Source organism: Xyrauchen texanus, chromosome 25 (assembly GCF_025860055.1).
Source record: "Xyrauchen texanus isolate HMW12.3.18 chromosome 25, RBS_HiC_50CHRs, whole genome shotgun sequence".
NCBI classification, from domain to species: Eukaryota; Metazoa; Chordata; class Actinopteri; order Cypriniformes; family Catostomidae; genus Xyrauchen; species Xyrauchen texanus.
The window spans coordinates 4,503,758-4,522,196 of NC_068300.1; the positions used below are offsets into that span (position 1 = coordinate 4,503,758).

At 38.9% G+C, this 18,439-nt stretch overlaps 1 protein-coding gene and 1 pseudogene across 1 annotated transcript; one reads left to right on the forward strand and one right to left on the reverse strand.

The window, feature by feature from the left end:
• Positions 1-933: 933 nt before the first annotated feature.
• LOC127618564 (gastrula zinc finger protein XlCGF57.1-like) lies at positions 934-8,804 on the reverse strand. Its single transcript, XM_052091089.1, has 3 exons — positions 8,753-8,804; positions 7,041-7,512; positions 934-2,480 (listed from the first exon to the last, which is right to left on the reverse strand). The coding sequence occupies exons 2-3, from the start codon at positions 7,510-7,512 to the stop codon at positions 961-963; spliced, it is 1,992 nt and encodes a 663-aa protein (XP_051947049.1). The 5' UTR covers positions 8,753-8,804; the 3' UTR covers positions 934-960.
• A 2,842-nt stretch (positions 8,805-11,646) lies between these two features.
• Positions 11,647-16,483, forward strand: LOC127618582 (E3 ubiquitin-protein ligase TRIM39-like; annotated as a pseudogene).
• The last annotated feature ends 1,956 nt before the right edge of the window (positions 16,484-18,439 follow it).

An 18,439-nucleotide genomic window follows, 5' to 3' on the forward strand; every position in this document is an offset into this window, starting at 1 on the left:
GGGCATAAAACTCTTTGCAATGGCTGATGTCAACACCATTGACTTCAAAATTTACACTAGGAAGTCAAACTTTTCATTGGGAAATGGCCTGTCTTTTAATGTTGTCACATCACTGGTGAACAGAGACTTCCTGGGGTCAGACTATGCTATTTACTGTGACAATTTTTACACAAGTCCTCTCCTCTTTTGGCACCTGCACCAGCTGGGATTTGTTGCATGTGGGACTTATCGTGAAGGAATTGCTGGTGTTCCTTCAACCAAAGAAAACACCTTGAACAAAAGGTCACCAAGAGGCTCCATCCAATGGCTCAGATATGATGAACTTTTGTTTGTGAAGTGGATGGACGCAAGGGAGGTCTCCGTGTGCACAAATGTCCACACAGTGTGCAGTGGGGAGACTGTGCTGAGGTGGCAGACAACAGAGGATGGTCAAAAACAGAGGGTCCCTGTTCCCAGGCCCACGGCAGTTAGACAGTACAATGAGTACATGGGTGGAGTTGACATCTCTGTCCAGATGCTGGTAACAAAGTCGGTGCACCATAAAACATGGAAGTGGTACGTTTTGCAGCACTTCCTGGACATTGCAGTGACCAACAGCTTCATTATACACAAAGAGCTATGTGCCATCCACCAGGACAAGACCATGACGTCAACAATTCAAGGAGCTGCTGGCTGCTCAGCTCATAGGCGTAACCCTGGACGGCAGCTCCAAAGAGAGAAGCAGCAATCACCTGTCTGTTCATGTGAGTGACCATTAGGACATATCACAAGTGGTGCTGTCATTGCAAACGATGCAAAAGGAGCAACCCATGGAAGTGCAAGGAGTGTGAGGTGGGCCTATGCTTGCAATTAGATAAGAACTGATTCCTAGAGCACCACATTTGAGAAACTGGAAGGGGAGGGTGCAAAAATGCCTGGAGATAAAATTGTGGCTCCCGAGTGAAGATTGTAAAAAAAAAATTACTCACTGTGACTACTTGGGCAATTGTTTTTTAAATGGTTCTGTAGGTGACCTGATTGGTTGAAACTCTTACCACATGAAGAGCAGTGGTATGGTCTCTCTCCAGTATGGATTCTCTCATGTGTTTTCAAGCTTATTTGCCAAGTGAAACTCTTTTCACAGTGTGAGCACTTGTATGGTTTTATTCCTGCATGAATTCTTTGATGCTCTGTCAATTTGCCGGCTCTAATAAAGGTCTTCCCGCATTCAAAGCACACGTGATTCCTCACGCCAGTATGTATTTTTTGGTGTTCTTTAAAATAGGACAGGTCTGCAAAACTCTTTCCACAAAGAGAACAATTGTAAGGCTTCTCATTTGTATGAGTTTTCATATGTCGTTTTAGTCCTGTATTAAAAAAAAATGTTTTACCACATTTATCACATTCAAATGACCTTTCTCCAGAGTGACAGCGTAGATGATTTTTGAGACAGACAGCAGACGCAAAACTTTTCCCACACTGATGGCACATGTAAGGCCTCTCTCCAGTGTGAATTCTCATGTGAATATTAAGCTGTTCTTTTTCAAGAAAACTATTTCCACACTGATGGCATGAGAAACGCTTCTCTCCAGTGTGAACTCTTGTGTGCACCTTAAGATATTTTATACATTTAAAACCTTTTCCACACTGATGACATGTGTACGGCTTCTCTCCTGTGTGAGTTTTCATGTGTGCATTAAGATTTCCTTTCATGGTGAAATTTTTCCCACACTGATGGCACTTGTAAGGCCTCTCTCCAGTGTGAATTCTCATGTGAATATTAAGCTGTTTTTTTTCAAGAAAACTATTTCCACACTGATGGCATGAGAAACGTTTCTCTCCAGTGTGAACTCTTGTGTGCACCTTAAGATATTTTATACATTTAAAACCTTTCCCACACTGAAGGCATGTGTAAGGCTTCTCTCCTGTGTGAGTTTTTGTGTGTGCATTAAGATTTCCTTTACTGGTGAAACTTTTCCCACACTGATGACACTTGTAAGGTTTCTCTCCTGTGTGAATTCTCATGTGTACATTAAGATGTTGTTTTTCAAGAAACCTTTTCCCACACTGATGGCATGAGAAACGCTTCTCTCCAGTGTGAACTCTTGTGTGCATCTTAAGATATTTTTTACATTTGAAACCTTTTCCACACTGATTGCACATGTAAGGCTTCTCTCCTGTGTGAGTTTTCATGTGTGCATTAAGATTTCCTTTAAAAGTGAAACTTTTCCCACACTGTTGGCACGTGTAAGGTTTCTCTCCAGTATGAAATCTCATGTGTAAATAAAGCTGGCTTTTATACATGAAACTCTTTCTACATTGAGAGCAGGTGAAATAATTTTTTGCTGCACTTCTTTGAAGCTTTTTTGGTGAGAAATTCTTCTTAGTCTTTGAGCAACTCAAAGATTTTTCTCCTGTTATTAAATAGTGATGTTTCTGATACTGAAGTTTCGTCTCCACTTCATTCAGCTCTTGATGTTCCTCTTTCATCTCCATCAGCTCTACAATGAACACAGTAAATTGACAATCAATGCAAGAGGGACAAATGTGAAATCATATTGAACCCTAAAGAAATTTATGGCAGAACACAACAAATCTCCAACAGGGAATTGCCAAAACCTCCCAGTTTGATATTACAATGATTTTTAGATGCCAATTCAATATGTATTACAAATTAAATGATTGTGATCAGTTCTTTTAATTAGTGGTTGACTGATATGTTTTAATTAATGGTCGATATGATATCCAGAGAACAGATACAATTATGATATAAATATGATATTTGTGAAAGTAACATTTAAAACATCTCCAATGTCATATTAGTGCTTTTTTTATGTGTACCTAATAATAAGTATTATTATTACTTTGAGGATTTGTTGTACACAATAGTAATAGATTTCTGTCTTATTTACTTTACTTTCACCTGGAGCTTATATTCTAATGCTGCAGTGTATTGTCCACCATGTTGCAAAAAGCTGTATTTTATGTAAGCATCTCAGACTACATTTGTAACAGTAAATATACAAGGCATGGCACCCCATCAGCACACAAGAGCAGAAGGAAAACAAATTTGTTGAGCTTATAGGACTTGATAGTACAATCCCTTAGAAGCCATTGTATGTGGCTTGTATAATGAAGCTGGTTCAAAATGCTTCCATGTCCCACAACTCCTTCTAAGAGAACTTTCTCTTCTCAACTCCCTCCCATCTCATTCACTAGTTCACTTAGGGTTCACTTTTTGAGTGTAGTTACGTGATAATGTATTTGCAAATGTTGATGTGTGGTTGTATCATTCTCTTAAATGTTATTACGTCTTAAAGCAGGCCCTTGCTTTGGCTGAGAATGGCCTTTGCACACCTCGCTGTCTGCTCTTGCCGGCACACCTCCTCGACCATGAGACCAGGTCGCCGAAATGGAGTTGCCCTGTACCAGAATAGTTTGCTCTCTCCAAGGCCGAGGCCACCTCTCCCTTGTTGCACCTGGTCAACAATGTCCCTGTGCTTGAGAGCTGACTTTGCCTGCTGTGAATCTGCCGATGGGGTCCACTTCCTCTCAGCTGCCAGAGTGGGAGCAGTTTGGGCCACACATGGGTCACAGGATTCTGTCAGTGTCATCACCAGCATTACCTTGGTGTACTTGAACTCCTCTGAAAGACAGGAGTTGGGAAGTTCATGGATGCCTTTTCCATAGAGCCCTATGTTGCTAAAGCACATGGGGAGACAAAGCCATTTTCTGGCAAATGAGCTGATCCTCCTCTCCAGCTTGTCAACCTTTGATATTGAGGCCCCGTAGATGGTCAATGGCCATATTAGCCAGGGTAAGAGACCAAACTGAGGGCACCAGAGCTTCAACCTGCCAAAAGCAAGGACGGTATCCTGTCTAAGATGGTCCACTTGGTCTGTGTCCTTGAGGGTTGCATCGTACAAGTGTCCCAAGCTTTTGACTGGCTTCTCACTCACAAATGGTATGGGCTCATCACCAATGTGGAAGCATTGATCTGACAGCTTCCCCTTAATGACTGATATGCTCCTGGACTTGCTCGGCTTTATATTCATCCGGACCCACTCAATGTTCTCCTGCAGCTTTCTCAGCAGTCGCATGGTGCATGCCTTGGTTTTAGTGCGTGTGGTCATGTCATCCATGTATGCCCTGATGGGAGGAAGCCGCAGGCCAGGTTTTAGCTGCTCTCATCCCACCACCCACCGTGATGCTCTGATGATGACCGCCATGGTGAAGACTAGCGGGGAGATGGTACATCCTGCCATGATGCTTACTTCCAGGCATTGCCATGCTGTGGTGTACTCTGCTGTCGTCAAGCATAGCTGCACGGAAGTAGGTTTTGACAAGGGTAGTGACTGCCTCTGGGGACACTGAAGTAGCTGAATGCAGACAAAAGAAGGTTGTGAGGAACTGAGCCAAAAGCATCGGCAAGGTCCAGGAACACAACGTGGAGATCTCTTCCATCCCTTTAAGCAGCTTGGATTTGATGCCATATCATGCTTGAGTGCTCTAAACACCCAGAAGAGCCTGGAATTCCAGCTTTCTGCACTGATATGTTGAAAAAGTGGTACCCTTATAGGTAGACAGACAGCCTGTGAACCACTACGCTGAAAAAGATTTTGCCTTCAAATTTCAGGAGGCTGATTTGGTGAAACTGGCTTATGTCAACAGAGTTCTTTTCCTTTGGGATGAGGATACCTCCTGCCCTCCGCCAGGCTGTTGGTATTGCTTGTTTTTGCCACACCACCTTCATCAGTCTCCACATAAAACACAAGATGCATGGTGCATTCTTGTAGAGCCTGTATGGGACCCCGTTGAGCCCAGGGGAGGATGAAGCTCTTGCCCGATTTACAGTTCTTTCCACTTCACTCCACTTAGTATGACTGACATCCAGCTGCTGTTCTGGGGGATGTATTGGTGGCATGTCGGGTGGAAGAGTGATCTGTTCACGCCGCCGGCTGTCAGTGAGGGTACTTTTTAGGTGGACTTCGAGTTCTTTCTTAGATGTTTTGAGTTTGCCACTTTTCTCCTTCGTTAACAGACCCTTCGCAAACTTGAAGGGATCTTTGAAGAAGCTTGACCTTGTCTGTTCCATCTTCCTGCACCTCTTTCTCAGGTTCTAAGCTCTCCTCAATTCTGTTAACTGTTTTTTTATTTCTAACCGCAGCAGGTCTATTCCCTCCTTCTCCTCCTCTGAAACTTTCCTCCACTGCTTCTTCAGCTGCCTTCTCTCCTTGATAAGATGCTCTAACTCCTGCTGCCTCCTGGGCTTGGTTGGCTCCAAAGCGATCGACTCCGTAGCTGTAGACCAGTTCTCCCATTCTCTCCAGTTGCTCCAAGATTTTGCTGAGGTCTGTGTTGACTGTTTCCCACTCCTTTTCAAGTACTTGTTCCTGCCTTGATTAATTCTCAGGCCTGCGATGGTGGTTACCTTTGCCCAGCCCCAAATGCACCTCTGGAGCTTGTTTCCTGGTGCAACTGTTGTAGTCTCAGGTATAGTGCTGATCATCATATTAGTTGTCCGTTCCTGGGTCATTTGCCATGTGGTCTACCTGTGAGTCATCTTCTGCCCCCACTCTTGCTGACTCTGGGGGTATTTTCTTTGTTGAACATACCGTAGCCAGGGGTGGGTGAGATACACTAACGGTGCTGGATTCCTCCTACCATGGGTAGCTAGCCCATGTCAGGCCCCGTTGTGTCTGTTTCCTCCTGTCAGCTGTCTTTCCAGGCTGTCACAAGGTCTTTCCCAAGTAGCCAGCTGCTCTTTCACAGCAGTCACTGGTTGACTTCAGATAATCGATTCTATTTAGGACTAGGTGATACAATCCCTTGTTTGTTGCATATACCTTGAGCCCTTGCTGTTATGAGTGGGAATGATGATGACATCTCAGGATTTTCAAGTGGGTTCCATATATATATATATTCTACTTATTACTGGTGGTCTTCACTGCAAGATTATAATACAAGCTCAAATAATCCAGCCAAGAGCAGTGAAAGTTTTTCTTGGTGATAGAGCTGGAATTACACATTTATAATAGAAATATTTTGATACGTCTCAGGCTTTTTCCCACAGTTTGCGTTTGCTTTAGAAATAACTCCATGTGTTAACATTCATACCTTGATAAGTCACCAGATGTGTATTTTTCCAGAATTTGTAAGCGTTTTTGAGCATTATTGCACGAATCCACATCATGAGCACTCTTTGAACACACACATGCACACAGCCCTATGTTTAAATGATATATCTGCATATTTGTGGATGGTATATGATAGAAGTTTTATTAATATTTGCCATTATGTCAGTAGACAAGAGAATTACAAGTTACAGGGAACTGTTGAGGAGAGAGAAAGAAAATGAAATACATGAACACTTTAAACACTGTGAGCTCATGCATGTCTGTCGTGGCTCTGATAAGCGAGTTTAAATTAGACATTGTATTAGGGTATTAACTCGATGGCACATTACAACAAACTGAAATGTGATTGGTCGTTAACATGTGAATAGGCTAAATAACTATAATCATATATATATATATATATAATCTTATATATCATATAAAACAATGTTAATTTATTGTTTATTAGGGAGACAGTTTAAAAATAATTTGCCTAAGATTTGTAGGAGTTCCTTTTGCCCCACCCCTAGTATTAATTTGTGATTTGTTTTTGCTGTGTAATTCTGAATGATAACTGCATCTCCTGATTATAATCATTTAGACTGAATGTGGGCAACACAAAGAAAGTATAGAACAACATGAGGGAGAGTACATGTTCACAGAATTTGCATTTTTTGCTCAAACGCACAACGTACCAGTTATGTAACTTATTCGTCTTTTTTGGAAATCACATGCCTGTAATTTCATTACCATTAAATTACCAAATTATAACGTTGTCTTTACATCCATCCTCCAAACTTACCAAGAATTGTCAAGTTACGTAATATTTGGATCATTCTAAAACAAAACTATTTAATGCGACTTTTGATAGATAAAAATCAAAGAGCCTAACATGACAGACGATTGTCTTGAAATTGTTAAACAACAATAAAGAAAGAAATATACCTGAAGGAATAAAAACTTCATCTTCTTCACTCTCATCTTCCTCTGCTGTGATTTCTCTTTTTATCTCCTGTTTCACTTTAATCTTCACTGGTGTCTGCAGCATCTGCTGTTCTTCAGCGTTACAGACAGAAGTCAGAAACTCTGTGGAGGTTTGATCATCATCATCATCATCATCAACACTCTGTTGTTCCTCTACTGTGGATTCTCCTCTCATCTTCATCAGGTTCCTGCAGTCCAGCAGCTTCACTGAACACATCTTCACTGGTGTCTGCAGCATCTGCTGTTCTCCAGCATTACAGACAGAAGTCAGAGACTCTGTGGAGGTTTGATCATCATCATCATCTCTCTGTTGTTGCTCTGCTGTGATTTCTCTTTTTATCTCCTCCTGATTCACTTTAATCTTCACTGGTGTCTGCAGCATCTGATGTTCTCCAGCGTAGATCACATCCACCTGCTCTCTCATGATGAACATCTGAACACAAAAACATCATCATTATAATAAACTGACATTCTTCAAACTTAAATTATTATAAGCTTATACACATGAACAGCTCTGTTAAACAAAATCTGTTTCTGAGATGGTATAAACATAAATGTGTGCTTTGGGTTTGGTTTCATTTTCATGACAGCAAGATTATTATCAGATATTAGCCCACAACAAGCTTTATTCAGCATAATCGCCTTCATTATAAATAATTTACAATCATCTGATAGATTTAACAAGCTTGTATATCAGGAATAAAACATGGTATTCTGATATTTCTGCTTGTTTCTCCTGTAGAATAAAGGGCTTTAAAGGTGCTCTCAGTTATTTTTTGTTTGTGTCATCTTGGACTTCTGACACCTTGAAGCTTGGAATCAGCTTCATTCAAAATCAATAGTTTTCAGTTTCAGATATAATTGTAGAAATTCACTATTCACAGTCAGCCATGATTAATTTAATCCAGGAGTGAAAGTGTCCAATAATAGTACGGTTACTGAGATTAAGGGAGTAGTATTCGGCTGCTCATGTGCTTCTAACATGGCTGCCCCATGTAGAATAAAACAGCTTTTAAAAGATTACTGATATTACATGAGTCCTCAATCATGTGTGTTCCTGATTTTATACATATTTTTCAAAATTATAAGTAATTTCTTTAGGAGTAAAAAATGTTAATGGGGACAAAATGACTGAGTGCACATTTTAAATTCTGGAAATCCAAAAATGATGGACATATTATGAACATATTTCTACCCCAGGGTAAAATATGTTGTTTTAACAAACTGGCCATATTTGCTTCATATATTCATAAAGATTATTAAAATCATTTAGAGTCTAATTAAAAGATTTTATGTTAATATCTGTGATGGAGTAAAAACAAACATTTTCACTAAAATCACAATCTCAACTCAGTAATGTGTGTATTCAGTCAGAATATTATAACAAAACCATAGAATATGATATTTAAATTAACATTATTTTGATTTTCCACAACACATACCAACATTAAATCATTTACAATCATCCGATGGATTTAACGAGCTCATAAATCACAAATTAAACGTGACATTCTCAGATTTCCGCTTGTTTCTTTTGAAACTGAACACAAAACCGCCACATACGGCGATTAAACTCCATTTATAATCATTAAAACGCCAAAGAGTGAAAAACAACATGCACAAAAAAATATACAAATAATCATAAACGACGTAAACACAGAGTGAACACGTACCGAACGGAGGTTCTTCTTCTTCTGAGATCAGTTGGCGGTTTGTAAACCAGCTCTTGATGCTTTACCGCCACCTACTGGACTGGAGTATAAAAGGTCGTGTCTAGAAGGTATCCCTCTTTCGGCAATCTCGCGAGATTCTTACACGACATTAATTTGAAGTCACACAGCAACGAGGATCACTCGTAAAATATTATTTTATATGGTCTGTTCTGATTAATAGTCATTCTTAATGACCAATTCAAGGAAAAAAAAAACATTTTACACAATAAATGATAACTTTATGTCTGCTACTTTCGGTCTTGAAATGTTGTTGGTCACTGGAGAAGTAAATTAATCAGCACTGTTGTTAAGAGATGGACTAGGTGGTCATGTAGTAACTAATTAGAGAGGCCCTGGGTTCTAATCTGCCTGAAAGCAACTTTATAATTTCCAGTTCTAAAATATAACTTTTTAGTTCATAAATTGCTTTTAATGTACATTGCTATAAATATTTAAATAAGTCATAATAATGGAATCTAAGATTTAAATATATATGTGCTTTAACATGAACTTTTGTCAAAATATTACTGTATCCTCGAAACATGGGATGCTATATGAGATTAAAAGCAGAAAACAGAATTAGCCTACTATATTATATACTATATTAGCCTAATAATATTAATCAGGCAGACACACTGACCCACACGCGACCCCTCACAAACATACCTGCACACATATTTGGCTAGTAGACAACTTAATATAAAGCTCAGCTTTGTCCCCAGGTTATTGTACTAGAAGCGACACGCAGTATACGGGTAGACGCCATTAACCGTTTCTCTCCGCCCATATTCGTGGCCATATTCTCTGGCCTGAAACCTCGCGTGACGTACTCTGCACGAGAGTCACGTCCGCCATTTTGTGCACATCATACCCACTCACACACACATACCTTCCTCTCATGTGTTATAGGAGTTTTGTGTTACCATATCTAATCATGTCACTGTTTAGTTTGTTGTTGTAAGTCTGAAGTGTATTAACTGCATTGTATTGATTATTAATTGATATTACTGCATCACTAAACTTTGTTATACTTTAAAGAGAAGTGTTTTGGTTTGTTTTGCATACACCTGTGTCAAAGGCTGACAGGGGATGCCAGTGCTCGGATTCAAGCCTTTATTGCTTTCCTTTTGAATGTCTGCAAACTTTGACCTTCCTAAGAGAACAATCCTATATTGAGACTGTTATACGCTCTGGATATAAGTCCCTGATTCCAGGGTGGTGTTCCGGTGATATTAACCCTTATTTATATTCTATTGATTTTGATCATTGATAATTATCTTTGATTGTTGATTTGAAGGATAAAATAGATATAGATAAAAAGTGTTAATTTTAATCAACGTTCAATTATCTTTGGTAATAATTAATATTCTATTGAATTTGATGGCTATCTTTGTTGATTTAAAGGATTAAAAAGCTAACATTGATTTTAATCATTATCTTGGTAATTATTAATTATTGCTAATAACCAAACCCCCTCCTGAATGTAGAGCACAACAATACTTCAATTTATATAAGGAGTACACATCTGACATGCAAAATCAAAATGAGTAACATGGACACACATGACCCATATACTATGGCTTAGTGTCAAGTGACGCTGTGTGCTGTGAATTAGAGAAAAAGGAGTCCTGAGGTTTTTTGTTGTTGTCGTTTTTTGTATTACAACGTTGTTAGATAATTTTGTCATCCAATGTATTTAATTTATTTGTTGATCTGCAATCCCCGTCTCAATACGGCTCAGCTGAGGGAAGAAAAGAAATGACACAGAGACTCCATGGTATCAAATCTCCTCTTCCACGTTTATTGTCTCAACACTCTGTTTTATGGTCCAGAAAACCACATTCCACTGGACCCTCACCAATGACATAGTTCTTTACCTTATATGGGGGTGACATACATTCGAGGCTACGTGCAAAACGTGAGAGACAAGAAACAAATTCCTTAGAACATCTTTAGAACAGGGAGCAGCTGTAGCTACCCCCAACAAGAGATACATAAAAGAGGCCTTCATTATTCCACATTACATCACCAGAGAAGTTGTTGAGAAGCATTAATTATTCCACAAACGTGCACTTTAAAATAATTATATTATATATTAAATATATTATAAGATTCTTGTTCGGCATTACAGTCACTACAATCATTCACATCTCACAGTAGACAGGATATAGTAAACGAGATATATGAAAATCTGTATAGATTAAAGAATATGAACATCATGACAATATTTCGGTGGATACCAGCTCATAGGGGGATAAAGGGCAATGAAGTGGTTGATGGGTTAGCAAAACAGGCTTTGGAAAATAAGGAGATCATGAATATCTCGCTCAGTAAATATGAAGCAAAAGCAATAATTAAAGCATATACTTTTAAGGAGTGGCAACAAAAATGGGATACAGGAAACACAGGACGTCAACTTTATGAAATACAAAGAGAAGTAGGATTAGCTAGGATAGGAAAAAGAAGCACCAAAGAGGAAAATATTTTAACAAGGTTAAGAGTTGGGCATACCATGCTGAATAAAACTTTAAAATTAATTAATAAACATCCAACAGGACTGTGTGAGCATTGTGCAATAGAGGAGTCAGTAGAACATGTTATTTGTTTCTGCCAAATGTATTTCAATGAACGAGAAATAATGGAAAGGGAGGGAGTGCAAGAAATAAAGCTTAAAAATATACTTATTCATGGAATAGAGAGTTTATTCCATTATCTCAAGAAAACAGAGTTAATTAAGAGAATTTAGTTTTTTTTTAACGCAATGGGTAAACTCTGGTCCACACTCCAACACAGTAGGTGGCGATAATGCACCTTAATGTTGGTGCCACCCGCCATAAAACCGAAGAAGAAGAAGAAAAAGTTTTCTCTCTTTAAAAAGACAGAATATTTATTCATATATATTCAATATACGTGGTAAAATTAAGAGTTCACAACTGATACTCACTCACAGGTAAGTGATCATAGAAATATAAGAGAAATTTCCCTGAACTGGTTTCTAAAGTTTGTGGTCTGATTCAGAGGAGTTTGTGTCACGCTGGAATAAAGTTACACATGATTGAGTTAATAACATGAACTACTTTACTGAATTGTTATCAGAACGTTATTAAAAGTACATAATTTAATCGGTTATTAAGCAAAGTTTAATGTGTCTGTCATGATGTCGGATAACTTGAAGGTGTCAGAAACAGGAAGTAGTTCAACTGCTGACAGAATGAACACGGTGCAGTGAAAATGTTTCAACTTTTTACTGTTTAGGAAGACTATTGAAGGGAAACTAGGAAGACAATTTGTTCTGTCCAATAACATTTCCCTTTATGTGAATTGTCTGTACTGTAAGAGGTGCTGTAGATGTTCTGTAGCCTACATGATCAGAATGGTGTACTAGCTACTGCTAACAGAATACTGCACACTAAGTACTGAAAGAATACTGCACACTAAGTACTGAAATCAGTTTAAACTTCAACATTTAGTACTTTGGATTACAAACACTTTTTAATGGTTGAACTTTTGACTATGTAACAGGTCTGGAAGTTGCAGAAATGAAGAGGCAGGGTTCAGGTAACGTCACACTTCTTTATTCACTGTTAATATAGTCTGTATAGTTTTTTTTAAGCACACTCGTGTAGCTTCAGCATGTGTAACACTTTCTCTCACTGGGCTCTGATGTAGACTCTTATCGCTCGTCCCAAATTACTGCAACAAGAAACCATTTTAGACTTAATTATCATGCAGAAATGAATCCTTACCACTTCACTTCTCCCTGGATCGACACTCAACCACACAATACTATCTTACGTCAAGTCATTTCATAAAACTGGAGATCTAGACCAGGTGTTTTCAAATTGGGTGAAAGTGATCTGATCACTGAACAGATAACCCTCATCGGTCAAATAACTAAACTGGAAACATGTTCATTAACAGCTACAGGCTACTAAGATTATATCAATTGAATAAGAGCTATTTTGGAGATTTTAGGCTACTTAAGCCAATCAAACAACATCAGCTATGGACAGCGCTGTTTTGTCACAGTATCAAATGCGTAAAATCACTTCCATATAGGCCTACGATGAGCAAAAAGGAAAAAAGAAAAGTGAAAAATCTGATTGCCGATTTTGCCTCTTCCTTTTCATCGCCCCTACATCAGTGGGAACAATGAGTTTGACTTTTTGATGCGCAGAGGTGATCGATGCAGGGCTGCATGTTAGAAAGGAATAGACGTAAATCATCCTCCACCTGCAGCCTTGATCAGTATTTGCTTTTAAGCAGAGTCAAAGCGGAAAACCCGCACTCACTAAGTAAGTGGAGGGGAAGGGGATGAGGACTTTCACAGTCTTTCGAGAGAGGTGGGGAAACTCAGTCCTGTACATAAAGCAACGCGATATGATGCTTCAGTCACCTTAGTTTTAACAGAGCTAAAAGTCTTTTGTGTTTCCAATTCTTTCAGCTTTCTGTCCAAAAATTCCAGTGGCTTGGCCACCAGACTAGAGCTTGGCCTCAATGTGACGCCGGAGCTTACAGGGTCTCGTAATATCATTTGCTAGCACCTCTTTGCAAATAACAAACTGTGGTAGCGGCGCATCATCGGGACAGGTCCGCGAAAATCCCAACTTCAAATATTCGTGATCATACTTCCTCCTTTTTTTTTTTTGCTTGGCCCAGAATCTGCCTCATCTCCTGTAGACTTTTGTACTGTAGACACTACAAAGTGGTCCATTTTGCAACACGCATATGCACAACACGTACTATAGCATACAAGCTAGCAGGACAGATGTGTACAGATGTGAACCATTATGGGTTTTTTCACCAATTGAAAACCTCTGATCTAGACTATATCAGTACTTACTAAGAAGTGAACTGAATGTCCTCTTGAGAAGGTCATATTTAATATTTTACACACTTTGGTCATGTTTCATACTGTGAAATGAGATGTTGGAGTGTTGTGTCCTAAACAGGATTAAAGAGAGGAAGAGCAATGGCAGAATCTTCAACACCACCAAAACAAAAACCAACCAGGAGAAACAGTTTGACTGAACCTCCATGTAAGTCAGTGACATAGAAAAAGAAAGAATGAATTAATAAATATCATAATCAACATTAAATGATGCAACTCTCTTCTTAGTTCTTTCTTGGAGACATTTTTCTTTCTTGACAATAACATTCTTCATATGCTATATAATCATTTTAAAATCATTTAATATAAATGGTACAATTCAGAAATGTTGATATGTTTTCACTCTGTATTTCAAGTCACGTCGTCCTCCAGTAGTGCACTAAAGGAGGAGCTTCAGTGTTCAATCTGTCTGGATGTGTTCACTGATCCGGTCACAACTCCATGTGGACACAACTTCTGCAAGACCTGCCTGAATGACTGCTGGAAAAACACTCAGGACTGCAACTGTCCGTTATGTAATGAAACATTCAGCAAAAGACCCGATCTGAAGATTAATACAACACTCAGAGAGGTTGTGCAACACTTTAAGGAAAAGCAAAAGTTGAATCTGGGTAAATCTGAAGTTCTCTGTGACATCTGTGATGAAAGAAAGCAGAAAGCCGTGAAGTCTTGTCTGACGTGTCAAAGCTCTTACTGTGAAACTCACCTGGAGCCTCATCAGAGAGTCCCACGATTAAAGAAACACAAACTGATGAACGCTGTGGAGAACCTGGAGGATTATATATGCCAGAAACACGAGAGACCTCTGGAGCTGTTCTGCAGAGATGATCAGATGTGTGTGTGTTTGTTCTGCACTGAAGGAGACCACAAGACTCACAACACTGTTCCTATAGAGGTGGTTAGTGGAGAGAAGAAGGCAAGAGTTACTGATATTCAATCAATACTTATTTTGGAGATGGAAAAGCTGTTGAGTGATGAAATGTGTCTGTGTTGTTCTCTGTCTGTAGAATCAGCTGGTAAAGACACAGACAGACGTGCTGCAGATGATCCAGGACAGAATGAAGAAGATTCAAGACATCCAACACTCTGTAGAGATGAGAAAGGTCAGTCAAATGTAGGTTCAATCTTCTTTATAAATAAAGATGCTGAATTAAATACATTTAAACTGTGACTTGATCTCATCAGAGAAACACAGAAGAAGAGAAGTCATCCAGTGTTGAGATGTTCACAGCTCTGATCCGCTCCATTGAGAGATGTCAGGCTGAAGTTGTTGAGACGTTGGAGGAGAAGCAGAAAGCTGCAGAGAAACAGGCTGAAGATCTCATTAAAGAGCTGGAGCAGGAGATCACTGAGCTAAAGAGGAGAAACTCTGAGCTGGAGCAGATCTCACACACTGAAGATCATCTTCATCTCCTACAGGTCAGTGTCCATCTCTATCATCAATGAGAATGATTAGAAAACACTCTTCATGCTGATGGATTTCTCCTCTCTCCTGCTGTAGATTTACTCGTCCTTGTACAGGCCTAAAAACACTAAGAACTGGACTGAGATCAGTATTGACACTCACTTGAATGTGGACACTCTGAATACAGCTCTGACTCGACTCAAGAACACTCTAGATGAGACTCTAGATCAAAATGGTAAGTGAATATCAAATGCATTGTAGTTTTATTTTATTTTCTATAAACAGCTGATGATGTTTTCTTGTGATTTGTGTTGACAGTATTGAGGAGGATGCAGCAGTATGCAGGTACAGTGTGTGATCTTCACTGTTCTCTCATACACACTTACAATACTTTACATTTATATACTGACAGCACTACATGACTTACTGCACTACACTTTCATTATATTCTGTATTTAATATCACATAAATCAACATGTTTGTATTCTGAAGTCACTGATATTCTCTGATCTCTCTCAGTGGATGTGACTCTGGATCCTGATACAGCTAATACATATCTCATCCTGTCTGATGATGGGAAACAAGTGACATGTGGAGACATTTGGCAAAAACTTCCAGATAAACCAGAGAGATTTGAACTATATGCACATGTTCTGGGAAAGAAGGGATTCAGCTCAGGCAGATTTTATTTTGAGGTGCAGGTGAAGGGAAAGAGTGAGTGGTATTTAGGTGTGGTCAGAGAATCCATTAACAGGAAGGGAGAGATCGATCTGACTCCACTGAATGGATTCTGGACTGTGAGGTTGAGGAATAAGAATGAATATAAAGCCTGTGAGAATATGTCTCTCTGTGTTTGAGAGTGAAGCCACAGAAAGTTGGTGTGTTTGTGGATTATGAGGAGGGTCTGGTCTCCTTTTATGATGTGGAGTCCAGCTCTCATATCTACTCTTTCACTGGTCAGTATTTCACTCAAACACTCTTTCCATTCTTCAATCCTGGTCTTAATGATAAAGGTAAAAACTCTACTCCACTAATCATAACACCCGTCAGTTATACGGAATGAATTTACACCCCAAAAATATGAAAGACTACATGAACATATGTGTCTTGCTAGTGAGATCTGGGTTGTTGCTAGGCAGTTGCTATGGTGTTCTGTGTACTTTGTCATTTTTATTTGTATATCAATTTTCACAACACACATTGTTTCAAAGCAGCTTTACAGGAAATAATGCATAAAAAAAACTAATATCTATAAAGCCTTACAGTGATCATTTTGTAGTTTGATTAAATATTGTTGTAAATTGTGTATATAAATGAAATAATAATTGTATTTAGATACTGTGTGAGCAAGCTGAAAGCGACTGTGTCAAGGAACACAAAACTTCTAGCAATAAAGTATGAGAAATCTTCGATGCGTGTTCTGTGTCTGTCACTCATTTCTCCCCTCAAGGATCCGGATCGAGACAGCGACTGCAGACCAGACTTGATAATTCGGGTCCAATCCTGAACATTCCTAACAAAACCTGAATGAACAGAATCACTCTGTTGTTGTTCTTCTTCTGTGGTTTCTCCCATTTTCATCAGATTCCTGCAGTCCAGCAGCTTCACTGAACACATCTTCATCTTCACCGGTGTCTGCAGCACCAAGCGCATCTCAACACTTTCAGTGTTCAGTTTTGTGTTGTTCGCTCCGCGCAGTGAATTATGGGGGTTTGATCTCTCGCTGGCTGGCAGAAGCTGGCACTGATGGATAACGTGTCATTGGGCTACATAAATATATTGTTAAGGATCAATTCTAATGAACAGTTTCCTGACAGCTGGAATATTATCTGATATTAACCTTTAACAGACTTTATTCAACATATAATCACATTCTCTAAACTCATTTTAAATCAGCCAATGGAATTAACAACCTAATATTTCAGAAATGAAACATGATATTCAGATATTTCTGCTTGTTTCACCTGTAGAAAAAAGGGCTTTAAAGTCCGGACCTCCAAGAATTATGAAATTGCTTATTGCTTATGTGTGATCTATTCTACTTCACACATATCTTCCATTGGGGTCTTAAAATGCTTTAGTGTTTCAACTAAGACATATGAGTTTCCATTCAAACCAATATCCCACATTAACATGATCAATTTGAGGAGTGCTTACGGTTTGCATGTTCCACATTTTATCATAAGTGTGTCATGCAGTGTGGGACTCGCACTGGTCTGGTCTTGGTCTTGACCTGGTCTCAAACCCTCAAAGTCTTGGTCTTGTATCAGTCTCAATACACTTTGGTCTTGGTCTCGATTTAGGTGGTTTTGACCACAACACTGCCAATATCCCACATTAACTTGGGCAACTATGTTACCCTGAGAATAAAAGATTAAAAATAAATCAAATAAAAGTTCATCTGGATACAGAATCCCCCTTAAGTATCCAGACCAGAATAAACATTATCCAATGGTAAACAATAGGAATAGACTAATTTACATTGAAGACATACCCACAGTAGAGACATAATTTATCTAAATAACAAAATCTTTGTTAGTCAAATGCAAATCAAACACCAGACAGATCCTCAGATTATGAATGATGGGCTTTAATAGTGACATCAGACAAGTTCATATAGAAATAATAATAAAAATAATCATTTTTAATAATGTAAAAAGGCAACAGCTGTATAGTTAATGCAAAACAAAAGTTGTTATTTACAGGTATTGTCTCTACAATAACACTGCAGTAACAAGGTATTATTCATAAGACAAAGATTCTGTAAGCTTCTTACATAGTTTGAAGTCTTACCATATGAATGTAAAGCTTAAGGTCTAGTAATAATAATTGCAGTAATGATGGTATTGGCAGATACTATGTAATCAATAATCAGATTGCTCTTTTGACTCACAAGCAGCCATTAAGAATCAGCCTACACCCTAGTAATCTTCAAGAGCACACTAGCAACCGTGTAGCAACACCTATTTCTCAGCACCAGAATTATCATAGAGACATGTTTATAGCGTTACATGTTGGACAAAACCGCGCAAGCGCATAAACACAGCGCGCAAGTGAATTACAACAGTGTGAGCACCATGACACAGATAGCACGTAAAATGTAAACCTGCAGAACTTGCAAATACCAAATTTGAGCACAAAAAATATGAGTTTGCACACAAATTAACAACTCCCGAGCAGAAATAACAAAACCGCGAGTAATGAAGTCCCACGCGCGGGTTATTTTCTGCACACGCGCAGCTGAATTCTTTACGCACACAAGTCGGTTTTGACACTCAGGGGCGGGGCCCAATCCTTTCTGTTAACAAATGCTATTGGCTGCTGATCAAATCCTGTATTGATTGGCTGCATC

Coding starts and splice junctions, on each gene's coding strand:
- LOC127618564 (XM_052091089.1), bottom strand. CDS start 7,512: ATGTTCATCATGAGAGAGCAGGTGGATGTGATCTACGCTGGAGAACAT. Junction 2,481..7,040: donor TGAAGTTTTTATTCCTTCAG/GTATATTTCTTT, acceptor TGTTCATTGTAG/AGCTGATGGAGATGAAAGAG.